At 37.3% G+C, this 13,826-nt stretch overlaps 1 protein-coding gene across 1 annotated transcript in view; it reads left to right on the top strand.

The window, feature by feature from the left end:
* Positions 1-7,407, top strand: part of PANX1 (pannexin 1) — a 68,555-nt gene extending 61,148 nt beyond the window's left edge. The window contains exon 5 of the mRNA XM_001368573.4: positions 1,065-7,407. Coding sequence (XP_001368610.1) covers positions 1,065-1,153 — 89 coding nt within the window. The 3' untranslated portion in view covers positions 1,154-7,407. The remainder of the gene's footprint in view (positions 1-1,064) is intronic.
* The last annotated feature ends 6,419 nt before the right edge of the window (positions 7,408-13,826 follow it).

Genomic DNA, 13,826 nt, shown 5'->3' with positions numbered 1-13,826 from the left:
ATCTATATCTATTAATCTTTGTCTTTATATTTCCATCTGTCTGTATTTTATCTATCTTTGGCTATTGCTATATCTATCTATATCTGTCTTTCTATATCTTTCTCTCATCTATTTCCCATTTGTCTCCTATCGTTCTACTTGTCTATCTATTTGTCTTCCTGTCTGTCTGTCTGTTTATCTAAGCATACTCATCCCATCACAGAGTTTCTACACTCTCCCTCCTGGTTCTGAGGATCTCTCCAGACTTCAGTGAAATTATTAACTTTGACTCAGACAAGAACTGGTTCAGCTATTCTTTGCCTCTTGAAATTGAGGTATGACTTGAGGTATGGTCAAAATTGACTAAAAGGCAAAATTTAAGTTCTAAAATTAACTTAAATGTTTCGATACTTCTGGGAAAACTAAGCCAAATCAGTTGAAGTATGACTGTGAAGACATACTTATTTGTGGGTGTATCTTCTCTCTGGTGAATCTTTGTCAATGTGACAGATTCCATAATTATCCACATAGTTCTATAATGGAGGGAAGAATTCTCAGATTATAAACAAAGGGTGCAAATCATAGAGAAGTTGGCCAGCTAACTTATTGGAATTCACATAAGCTTCCTCTGCCCCAGCTAGTTCTGATTGCCTCATCAATCTACCAAATTTTTAAGCAGACTAAAAAACAAAATTTAATTCTCAAATTTGATTAAGTGCTCTGATAATGTGGGGGAAACAACTTAGGTTTTCACATTTCAAAAGTATCCTTTCTGTATTTGGTTTCCCTAATTCTGGTAGAATCTTTTAGTAATTTTTAAAAGGACATTGGATGGTGACAGTTAACTATAGACTTAAAAGGGTCAAAGTTGTCATATAATTGTTGATTTGAATGGTTGAGAGGGGGGGACTTTTAAATGATTAAAAAATTATCAAAAGTCAAAACCTATTAAAGCAAAAAGTGATTTTTTTTCAGAGTGTATTCACATCAGTTAGGAAAAAAACAGCTTCTAGAAGCTTTTACTGCTTCCCTTCAATTTATGCTGCCTTCTAAAGTGTGGTTTTCTTGTTTTATTTTGTTTTCAGTTTTGACAGATGAAGATATAAGTGATGACGCCAAAATAGATAATGAAGAGAAGAAAATTCGCCAGAGACTTCTAGAGTCATCACAATGACCTTTTCCCTCAGATTTTCAATGTTGTTACTTTTACAATGAGTAACGTCCTGTTGATGGTGCAAGCCTTGCTGACCAGAGAAATTAAGGGATTAGTCTTTCAATCACCTTGCATTGTGCCTGACTCACAACAGGTACACAGTTGGTGAGGATGGTGAAGAATGTATCATGGTGTCTGCACTGGGATGATGAACTCTAAGATTCTCAGTATTGTGAACAAGAGGCAAAATAACAGCTTTGAGAATATCTTGAATAAATTGCACAAGAGCTGAGTAGAATGCCTCAAGTACAGCTATCAAAACCATTTTAATTTGTAAATAATAAAATAGTAAAAGGTATGAAAAGAAGTGACACCAGAGCAGAGACCTAGAGAAAAGCTTTTCCATGGAAAATAATGATTTGTTCCAGATCAACAAAAAGATATGGACTTACAAAAGATAGGAATCAAGTAAGGATATCAGGGAACATTTAAGTTCCTAGCATACTTTGTAATCACTGCTGGACCATAAAGCATTCTACAAGTTAGATAAGAATGAAAATGGGTATGAAAACTGACTTCCTCCTACATGTCTTAATTTGGAAATAATTAGACTCTATTGTTAAAACTTTTGATATACATTTTAGGTTTTTTGGACTACTTAATTTAGGCAGTTTTTAAATCAGACCAGTTAGATTCCTTCAACAAAGACATGAAGTGTTTTGTTTTGTTTGCAACAAATATTGTTGTAAAATAAACATTTAAGCCATGGCATCAAAGGATAAAGAACACTAATCTGAAAGAGTCTAGTTTAGATAGACAAAAACAACTTATTAAGTGCTCATCTGGATGACTCCAAATATTGCCTTGCTTAAAAAACCTTAGCATAGAAATCCGAGCTGACAAGGTAGAACATTCAAGGAAAGACTTTTTCATATTGCAAAGGTAGCCACTTCCCAAAAGGATTTCCTACAGAATTACTTCCAACCGTGAGCTTACCTAATGCTTCTAAGATATGATTCAATTTAAGCAAAACTTGAAGGGGATGTTTCTTCAGCTGAAAATAAGTCAAATCTGTATTGGATTTCCATCAGAAAGCATTAAATAATTCCTGCCAAATATGTCTCTTTAAGAAAAAAGATTCAACGCATAGTACTAAGGCCATTTGGCCTCTTGTTTTTCAGAAATATTTTATAGACAGTTTAAAAAAATAACAAGTATAAGCATGCTGTGTGCAAGGGGGTAGATCAAGTAATTCCTAGACAGTTTTTTGTGGGGAGAATTTGAAGCCATTGTGTAGATCTTACTTCTATTTAAATATTATGATGTAAATCTTTTTAAAAGTTGCATTTGTAAATCTTCCCTTGTGATGTTAAAAGTAAACTGTATAGTTAGAAGTGAGTAGTGGTTTTTAGTTAAGCAAACCTAAATCCTCACCAGTTAGACATTGTTGTTTACCCATCTAATTGTTTATGGGACAATTGCATAAGATGACATTACAGTGTCTGCCTTTCATAGTTTTTTTAAAGGATTGATTTTTCTGTGATGAGTTCTAGAATAGCTAACGATGTGCATTAAGAAGTCAGTGTTAAAAATCTTTTTCCATTTCATGATGTTCTTTGAGGCTCTGGTATTATCATTTGGAATGTATTTATTTCTCTGTGACCTCAGACATATGGACAGCTTTGGTCTTCTGCTATATTATCATGTATGTTTTCATACCAGACTTGCTAAAGCTTAGCTCTGCTGCTGATGGGATTCTGGTTTACAGTTTAAACGTTTGTTTCAAGAACCCGATGTGTGCCCCTCATGCAGCCTATTTTAGTTTTATTTTCAAACTTTTAAATGCCAACATACTGCCTTTTTTTGATGGCTCTCGGCTCTATGGCCAGCAGGGTAAAGTGGTAACAAAGCTAAATGTTCTGGACTTGGAATCAGAAGAAAAAATGCTCACTGGACAGTCCTGAGCAAATCACTTAACCTCTTTAAGCCTCAGAATCTGTAAAATGGGTATCAAAATCTCAGTGTTAATAATAGTAGCATACAGTGCTATTGAGAGGATCAAATGAGATATGTATGTAAAGTGCTTTGTAAAGCTTAAAGCAAGAGTAGGTAAACTGTGGCAAGCATTTGGCTCTCTTGTTTTTACACAGCCCATGAGCTGAGAATGTTTCTTACATTTTCATTTTCAAATGTAAAATTATTATTTAAAAAAAAATTTTAAAGGCATACTTAACTTTTAGGTAAGGGCTTAAGGAAGGGTTGACTTGGTAGACCCTTGCCTTAAAGCACAATATTTAATTAATGTTATTATTTTATTCACTAATACTAACAAATGTTATTATGTTCTCATATCTGGTGATTTTGAAGCATCTCATCAAGGTTGCTACAATTAACTTAATTTTGTCTTCTTTCATTTCTCTCTGACTACTTTCTGACCAGAGGTATTAATGAGTAGGAGAGAGAAAGAAGCATAAGCAAAGGTTTTCTCCTCTCCTAACCTATCTCCTAGGGGATTAAATAATCCTGGGTAACTGGCTCTGTTCCATACAGGGGGAAAAAACCCATCTCCACACTGTGAAGAGACTCTTCACCAGTGGGGGATGGAAGGAGGGAGATACCACAGATAATTTATGTTCTCTCCAAAGGATTGTGCCCTGTCATGTCCCTTCCTTGATTCCTCCAGGGACCTATGTGGTTTGATTGGTTACAAAGGGCCCTATCTAGTGGTGGCTTCTTATCTCCAGTCTTTACTCATAGGTTTCTAGATAATGGGTCTGGAAAGAAACTTAAAAGTCCTAAAGTTCCTGCTCCCTCATTTTAAAATGAAGAAAACTACAGTCAGGAAAAGTTAGGTGACTTGTCTAAGGTCACCCATGAAGAGACAGAACCATAGAACTCAGGTCCTATAACACCAAGTTTAGCCCTCTTTCTTCTCTACCATAATGATACCAATTGGCAGTAGAACAATAATAATTTTTTTCCCTTAAGAAACTTGTATATTTGTGGGAGTGAAAGGGTAACCTTTGAGTAAAATCCAGTCCATAAAGTTGCCAGTCAGGGAGATGTCAGAGATGATTTTGCAAGCTGTGGCTAACTCTCTGACATTTCAATCCCAAGCTGAGGAAGCAGGTCAGCTATTGTGGCTAAAGGTTCTTTTGTCTTGCATGCCTTCCATAAGGAGGAGTCAGCCTGTATTCTCTTTTATAAAAAGGGAACAATCATTCCCTAATATTATTACCTTAAACCTTGGGTTCATAAACCTAATTTTAAAAAAATTGATAATGGGTTTGACTATAATTGGTTTCATTAGTAATCCTTTGTATTTTATTTTACATACTTAAAAAACATTTTCCAAGAAAGACACCAGACTGCCAAAGGAGTCCATAGCATAAGGAAAGGTTAAGAACCTCTGCTATAGATTTACTGATTAGTTCTAGCTCCTAATCTTTCTGCTAGCTTCATTTTTTTGGATTTTGGATTTGGATTCACAGATGCAGGCCACTAACTCTATATTGTCTTCTAAAGTTGCTCCGAACATGGAAGGGTTAAGTAACTTGCCCAGAGCCCGAGATAGCCAATATGTATTAAAAGCAGGATTTAGACCCAAATCTTCTTAATATCAAGTATGTCAACTCTGCCATGCTTCTACAAAAATCAAGCCAGATATGACATTGTTGCAGGAAAAATAGTATTTTAGCCAGATTTTTTTAACCAAAAGAATAGCCTGACACTCCTGGCAATAAACTATTCACATTATATTTTCCACACAATAGTCCTATGAGGTAATTCCTTCACTTTTACTACTCTGATCCCTATTTTACAGATCAGGAAACTGAGACTCACAGAGATGAAGTGACTTGCCCAAGTTCCAAGTCCAATACTGTTTCTGCTATAACACAGCAATTGCTTATTTTTGAACACTTACAAGAGTGTAACCACTTTCTAAGGCCAAAAATGAGATGAGTATGTGAGCAAGGTGTGGAATGATTCACTGACAAATCATAGCCTTCTATTAGCCCTATCTGCATCAACCTAAAACATGGAGGACCACCTTAGGATTTGCTGAATTAACTCTTGCCAGCCTTTGATTTAACCCTCTTAGTTCAAGTCACTGGCTATAGGTTACAGGCTTGATTGAACAAGGGAAATGTGAGAGTGAGCAGAAATGTGTTATAGCTGCAGTGTCTTGGAAGGACAATCAAAGGCCTTGACTTCCCCAAGGAAAGAAGGTTAGCCCCTTGTTTACTTAAAGGAGATACTTTTTTTTTTCTGACAAAATGATGAATTTAAGCTGAAAAGGTGAATCATTGTTCCTCATCTATCTTTCACTGAGCTTTGGGAATATGAATTTGGCAATGCTTGTAAACAGGCTTTGAGCCCCCTTTAAAGTGATGCTGCAGAAAAACTAAGTGATTTCCATTTGTTTTGAACCTTCTAATTCTATACCTTTCAAGGATGTGGAAAAATCTGTTCACTCTTCAGAGACATATCTAAAATGGACTACATGGGCCTTGCTCAAATGTGGGAAACCTTTTAGAGCTGCTGTTTCTGCCTTGTAAAAAACTGATGGAGCCATCTTTGCACAAATGGGAATCAGTTCACCCACTTTTTTACAGGAGAAATCCAACTTCTGAAATTCTAATCCTTACGTAGGTACCTTTTCATGTTGATTCTCTTTCTTTTGCTTGGCTCAAACCACAGGTGATGCCATTTGTATTACTTTAAGACTCAATTCCTTGTGAGTTGAGGCTTTGTTTTTTAATAGTCTTCAGTGATTTTTTGTATTTGGGCAAGACTCATTTAGCTATTTGCAATTCTGTGAAAACTATCAGGATTCCACATACAGGTGGTCATCATATTCTCAGTGTTAGGACACTCCTTCTGCAAGCTATCAAGGACCATTTCATGTTTACTCAGACCAACCAAGAAGCCCTGAAAGTTTGAAGACCATGGAAATTAGATGGAGAAATACCAGAAGGTTTGGAGGTCAACTGAAATCTTCAGTTTTCAGAAACTGAATTTTCACCTATGATTTCATCATTAGATTGTTTTCTCTGAATCATTCTCTTGAAAGCCGTACCCTTTCCCCACCTCAATTTTATGCAAATTCTTTTTTTTTTTTCAAAAAGCTGATGAGGATGGCATGGTATCATGACATATGATTAATAGTAATTAACTCCGAGTGATTGCTGTGTAACGTGCTTTGAACTGGATTTTTTTTTTTGCTTCTTATGTTCCCATTTCAGCTATAAAGATAATTTGCCATTTACCATGTGAGACGTGATAAAATAATTTTGTGTATGTGTGTGAGTGATGGATGTCTTTGCAAGTTTGCTATGAATGCCTTGAGCCTTTTGCTCTGTCTTTCAGGGGAAGGAACATATTTTAGGTGATTAATGGTACAGTATAACAAGTAGTCGGTACATAATATTAGACCTATGAGTGATTCTTGTGCTTTTGGCGGGGTGTTATGTTAAAATTTATCTATAGCTCTGTCAGTCTTGAAGGTTTAAAGCCCTTTTCAAAGTGAAACTCTCAATTTTTAAATTCACTGACTACTAACAGTGCTCCCAAATACTGTTCTTCAGAACCCTGGTTCTCTATTTAATGAGACTCCAGACTCCACAAGACAATGTCAAGGCTACTGATGCTTTTCCCTTTAAAATGTTAAATATGAAATTACTTCCATATCCAAAATATTAATTATCTTGTACAATGATTTTTTGAATTATGGAAAGAGGCTTAATTTCTTCTATCTTTCTGCCAAGTCTCCTTGACCTTTTTTCCCTGAGGATATTTCATAACTCTAGATGCCCAGGGCCACCCATTATGGATCCCATCAATATATTTTGAGCCTCAGAGTGTTCACTGATCAGATTAATTCAGTAAATGTTTCACTCAGCTTCTTTTAAACCCAGAAGGAAAAAATCATTTCTGCTGTGGTTCCTTTGAAAAACGTTCCCCAAGGGAACAGGGAAAGATAACAACTTGGGACCTCTTTAGTCTCTCTCAAAAAGAAAAAAGGATTCAACACCCACCCTCTTTCCTCCCAAAAAACAAGACAATGCTTAGACATTCATTGCTTATTTCCTTGAAAAGGTCAATAGCAAACTTATGAAGACTTCCATTAAAGTGTGGCAACAGGATGAAAATGAGACAGAAATAAGATATGAACAAGGCTGCTATGTTTACAGAGAAAGGTTAAGCATAATGTTGTAGTTTTGCACTGTCAAGTGTCCCCTCTCCCCCAAGTAAAAGTTTTCTGAAGAAACAAAGTGTGTATGTGTGTTTATAAATGTGTCATACTTTCTTTGCAATGGGAATCATGTTCATGGAAATTGCAGAAGGACATGTAGATGGTCCCTCAGCTGCTTGCTCTTACCTATTTAATCACATGCATCCAGAATTTTTTGAAATCTAACTGGCAATAACTAAAGAAAGTCCCCTGATTAAAGATCCCATATAATGGAATTTTTAAGGCTTAACTTGAAGGATTTTTGATTAGCAATTTTATTGCTGAGCCAGATGGGAAGAAGGTGGAGAGTATACCCCCAACTGCCAAGAATCATTCATTCATTTTTTCTCCCCAAAAGAGAGCATGGCTTTGCATAGAGTTATCACTGAACATCTTCCAATACCTCCATGTACCCTCAGAGATGATTCCACAAAACCCAAAGAGACCTCGCTTTATTTGCTCTTAGAAGTGAAACTCCAGGGGGAATGTAAGATGCCAGCTTGCACATTTCAAAGTTGCTCTTTGGCTCTTCTTTTACATTCTGTCAGATAATAAGCCCTTGCCCAACTGGACAGATTTGAGTGACTACATATTTCCAATATGAGGTTTACCAGTTTCCTACTTCTACCCCTTCTTTTGCTTCTGAATAACCATTTATCAGCTGTTGGAGTCAGAATGCAGATGAAAGCATACTATTCTTCAATTGTTTATTTGGGTCTATGTTTGGGGGGGTTTGGTTTTATAAGATTAAATTATTATAAAAGTATTATCACTTACAAAAATGAACGATATGAAAAAAACTTTCAACAAGTTTTACACACATGTTCTTTAGGAATAAGTACAAAAACTTCTGACTTTTGATTTGCATTTTTTTCCTAAATACTTTCACAAAGTGAAAGTGTTAGTCAATGTAAATAGATTGGAAAGGTAGGAACAGGCCAGCTTATAAAGGGCTCTAAGTGACAGGATTTTACATTTGATCCTGGAGGTAATAGGGAGCCACTAGAGTTTATTGAGTAGAAGCACTGGCATGATTAGGTCTGCACTGTAGGAAAGTCATTGGTAGCTGCAGAGAATATGGAATGGGTGTAAGCAGGGAGACAGTCACATTCTCTGAAGGTCAGAATCACTTTCTTTTCCTTCCAAACTTTTAGAGAGATGAGTTGGAAATACAATCAGCAGAATTCATGGAATGCTAATTACAGTCCGCAGCATAGCAGCTCTAGAGAGATCAGATCTTAACAGTGTGTATGTCAAAGGTGCCTGCAAAGATACAGGAAACGAAGGGACCCAAGGAAGTTTGTTTGGTGGCCAGAAGCCCATTATCTACACATGAGTAGTACATATTCTGGACAACAGACAATCCAAAGAGCATCATTAGAAGCAACCAAATGTATTGAGTAAGCTAAGTCCCTAAAGCTTGAGAAAGTTACTATGTACACAAATAACGGTCTTTTCATCAAGGGTATGAATGAATGGATTTAACAACTGGAAAGAAAATGCCTAGAAAACAAGTAAAAATAAGGTTATTGTCCACAAGGACCAATTCGTTCATCTGGATAACGTGAGTCAGGACACATGTTGAGTAGAAGTATGTTTCTGCTCCTTCAAAAGTTGAAAGCAATGCAAAAGCAGAAGACTCAGTCAGTTCTTGCAGATGTTAAATTTGTAAAATCCTGCAATAAAATTTCTAAATCATGTTCTCTTTACCATTTTTTCCTTCTTGTTTTGAAGCTATATTTCATGACTATCTTTAGCCATTTTCTTTATATGTTTTCTCAGTTTTTCCATTTACTATTTTAGATTTCTTTTATAATAATACAAACGGGGGCAGCTAGGTGGCTCAGTGGATTGAGAACCAGGCCTAGAGATGGGAGGTCCTAGGTTCAAATCTGGCCTCAGACTAGTGACCCAGGGCAAGTCACTTAACTCCCATTGCCTAGCCCTTACAGGTCTTCTGCCTTAGAATCAATACACAACACATTATTGGTTCTAAGGCAGAATGTAAGGGTTAAAAAAAACAACAATACAAACAAAAAAAGGAAGGCAACCTTTTTTTAAAGAGGTCATTTACTAAATTGGTATAGTAAGAACAGCTGGTACCAACTACATAAGTACTACATAAAAGTAATAAATTCAGTTTAGGATTAGCCATTGATTTGGAACTATTAGTAATTGTTCCGGTTTTGTAGTAAGAAGTCATTGCAGCCATTAATAGATTTAATAGGTGAACCAAATGAGCTTTAAAATTTGGGATTAATGGTAAACTAATCATTTGGATATAAGAATATATATCATTGGCTATTTGTCAAAATTCCCCTTCTTTCTTTCCTCTTTTGAAATTCATTTGTTACAAGTTAATTGCAGATTAACCAAGAAGATGAGAGATTTCTTACCCCACCAAGATTAGGTCCTTTTGGCTGTCAAAATCAAATAACTGAATGATAGACACGTACTCGAATCCAATACAATGTTAGAATTATCAGAAATCTCACTTTAGACATGCCCTGTGTTGTGGTGAAAATTTCACCTTTTAAGATTGTTATAATATTGAACAATGGCCGCGAAGGAATTTACTTATGAAATTCCTAAAATGAAACACTCAAGTCAGAATGGAGTTTATGGAGGTTTAATCACGATGGGAGTAGGGAAAAGGAGAGGGAGAGAAGGAGAGAGGAGAAAAGGGAAAGGGGTTACTCAACCTCTGACCAAGGCAGAGGGAGTTTAGGCCCAAAGGGCCAAGGTGGAAGGAATCAGTCCTTGACTCACATGACCGATCTGAAGGGAAGCTGTCTGCGGGCCTCCTCTCTCTTCAAGCTTCTAACACGAACTGTGGTCTAGCTCTCTCCACAGGAAGTGCGTGAATTCCAGAGGCTGTTCCCTACCTCACTTCCTGTGCCTCGCACATGCCAATGGTGGCTCTAGCTTGGCTTAGGACAGCCCAGGTGGGCAGTTAGTTATTTCTGATTTGTCCTTGATTAGCACATGCCCGTGTAGTATGGGTATGCACAATTTTTTGGGTGCTAGACCAAGATGGAGACTTAAAATTCACACCTGGATCCTCCTATGTTAGACTTAAAAATGAAATATTGCAAATCACTTATACTGGAATCCTCCTTGTACATCTACTCCTCAATTTATTTTGCTTCTCCTTTCTTTGTTGAAAGTTTGCTGGATGTAATCCCCAGCTTTGTTCTTTTTTTTTTTTTAATAAAAATCCTATTGATGCTGATAGCCCCCAGTGTCTCCGACCAAACAGGGTATGCCTGCATACCCACAGACTTTGTATGACTTGCATCTCTCATAAAAGCCAATGGATTGAAAAAACAAAGCATGGGAGAGGCAGTTGGGTAGATTGAGAGCCAGGCCCAGAGAAGGGAGGTCCTAGGTTCAAATTTGATCTCAGACCTTCCTAGCTATGTGACGCTGAGGAAGTCACTAACCCTCATTACACAGTATTGATTCTATGGTGGAAGGTAAGAATTTTTTGAAAATAAAATAAATAAAGCATGGAGACAAATTAGAAGGCTATGGCTATAGGCCATGGATGAGTCAACGATGGCCTTTATTAGGGTGTCAGGGGTATTATAAGGGAGATTATTTAGGAATGGATTGGACTAGATGACTACAGGTGCCACTTTCAACTCTGGAATTCTTTGATTCTGTGTGAGAGTTCAGTCTGTAGAAACCAAGAGAAGCAAAGTGAGATGTCTAGGACAAAGGAGAGCCCTGCTATGCTACTCAGTCTCCTTTGCTGGTACTTCATCTGTGTCCTGCCCATTAACCAGAGGTGTCCCAGTAGGTTCTGCCTGGATCCCTCTCCTCATCTCACTCCACTTCATCTTCCTTGGTGATCTCATCAACTCTTAATGGGTTTAATTATCTTCTCCAGGCAGATAACTGCCGGAATTACGTATCCAGCCCTAGTATCTCTGCTGGGCAAGCTGCTTATCACCACCTGGTTTTTGGACATTTTACATTGAATGTTTTATTGGCATCCCAAACTCAATATTTCCAAATTAGAATTCATCATCTTTCTCTTTAAATACCTTCTTATTGTCCAGGGTACTACAATCCTCCCAATCACGCAACATTGGTATCATCTCATTTCCTCACTCTTACTCAACCCATATAACGATTCCACTATCAAATCTTGTTACTATATTCACAGCATCTCTCCAGGCCCTCATTGCTTCTCATATGGATTATTGCAATAGTCTTCTAATTAGTCTCTCTGCCTCAAATCTCTCCCCACTTCAATCCAATCTCCATTCATTTGCTAAAGTAATTTTTCTTAACATGCAGGTATAACCAAACCACACCCTACCCTCATTCAGCGAACCCCAGTGATTCCCTTTCACCCACAGAGTCAAATAGGAAATCCTGTTTGGCATTTAGAGGTCTTTACAAAGTTGATGATTTAGTTACAATGCTGGTCCCCCAAGACCTAAATGTTCTCCTTCCTCACTTCTGCCTGCTAGCTTCCTTTACTCCTTTAATTCAAATCAATTCAAATACTTCATTCAAATCTCACTTTCTGCAGGCTTTTCCCAGCCCTCATCTTCCCCTACCCACCTCCCCAACAAGTGCCTTCCATTTTAGATTACCTATGCTGTATATATCCTATGTGTACATAATTATTTGTGTACTATCACCTCCTCCCCCAATAGACTGTGAGCCCCTTGAGGACAAAAACTGTTCTGCCCTTTATTTATAACCCCAGGTGTTAGTTAACAAAGTTCCTGGAACATAGTAAGTAAGCACTTAATGATTATTGACTGACTGGCGAATCCCTTTCTCATCATCCAAATTTCAGTTTTTGAATTAAAGAAAGAATTTGAGATCCCAGAAGACCCTCGTTTCCTAGAATAATAAAAACTGTCACATATACCATCTTATAATTTTCCAGAGATCTCATTTTATTCTCATAACAATCCTATGAAGTAGGAACTATATTATTCCCATTTTTGAGAAGAGGAAATGAGGTGCAAAAGTTAATGACATGTTTTTTACATTCTTAGCCTCTCCTGCTCCCAAGGGCAGGACTTGTTTCACTCTGCCATCCACTGTGCTATCTGCATTACACCTGGCCTCTGTCACCTGTAGTACACAGCTGGAATTGGGAAAAGAATTTCTTTCTTTTGATATGTCAAGCAGCAAGCAAGCATTTATTAAGCATGTACTGTGTGCCAAGCATTCTAACTAAGGAAGACAACATTAAAGAAAGCTGATAGAAACTGAAACAACAAAGAGGTGGGGAATTGGGGACAACAATGTAGGGATATAGCAAAGACTGAGAGAAGAATAACACGTAGCTGGCCTGGGCACTCTCCTTAATGGGGAAACTTAACAAAGTTATTTTGGTGTTTAATCACTTTTTTAGTAATATTCAATTCTTTGTGAATCCTTTTGGGGTTTTCTTGTCCAAGATACTGGAATGGTTTGCCACTTCCTTCTTCAGCTCATTTTCTAGATGAGAAAATGGAGGCAAATAGGGCTAAATGACTTGCCCAGGATTATACAGCTATTAAATGTCTGAGGCCAGATTTGAACTCAGTAAAATGAATTTTCTTGACTTCAGGTCCTACACACTATCCACAGCACTGCCTCACTGCCTAAGTTCTAGAGTTGTGAATTGATGTTAGACAACCCTAGAAGCCCATGATCTCCCAAAGAGGAGGATCCTTTTGACCAGGTGGAACGGTCAGGTGATTAAGAAATGTGAGAAGACTGAGTGCTCAAACCTGCGCTTAGGCATCATTCAGTGTTCTACCATTTTACAAGGTTCATTTATTTTATAGCTTTAGTGAGTATATGCTTTTCTGGCACACAGTCATTTTTCAACATACATGATCTTCTACAGATAATTAGATATGTCTCACATTAACAAATCACTTAATCAACATTCTGTGATCATTCACTATGTTGCTACAATAGAAAGGTTTGTGATGGAGATGAATGACATGGATAGGGTGATCTGGAGATTAGTTCCTCCTGACCTGTGGGATGACCAGCTAGGAGAATCATTATTGCTTTTGATCAGCTTTCACAATCAATCACAATTACTTAGGAGATAGATAACAAAACATTTTGTAGCTAGGTATGGGGTTAGAGGGTAATTTAAGACAGACAAGAATCAGGAATTTCCTCAATTTCCAAGTTACATTTTTCTTGTGTTTCATTAAGGCACCTTGGCAATGTTGCCTGGTTATTGCAAACATAGTGAACTAGTGAAGTGCATCAGTAACTTGTGTTTCTAGAGGAGTGATTGATTGTGGTGCTTGTGTGTTTGGCTAACAGTGGGTGTGGAGCCTCTGAGTGTACCTCTGCTAAGAGGGAAAATGGAGTGGTAATGGGTGATGATCTTTAGGTTTTAGTTCTGTGAATGTAATCTTTTTTGGGTAATAATCTGAGGGAATTAAAGTGGGGCATATGTGTGTTAACCCAGTAAACATGTTG

Source organism: Monodelphis domestica, chromosome 4 (assembly GCF_027887165.1).
Source record: "Monodelphis domestica isolate mMonDom1 chromosome 4, mMonDom1.pri, whole genome shotgun sequence".
Lineage (NCBI taxonomy): Eukaryota > Metazoa > Chordata > Mammalia > Didelphimorphia > Didelphidae > Monodelphis > Monodelphis domestica.
Note: the sequence above shows the minus strand (reverse complement) of the source record. Positions and strands in the feature narration are given on the sequence as shown.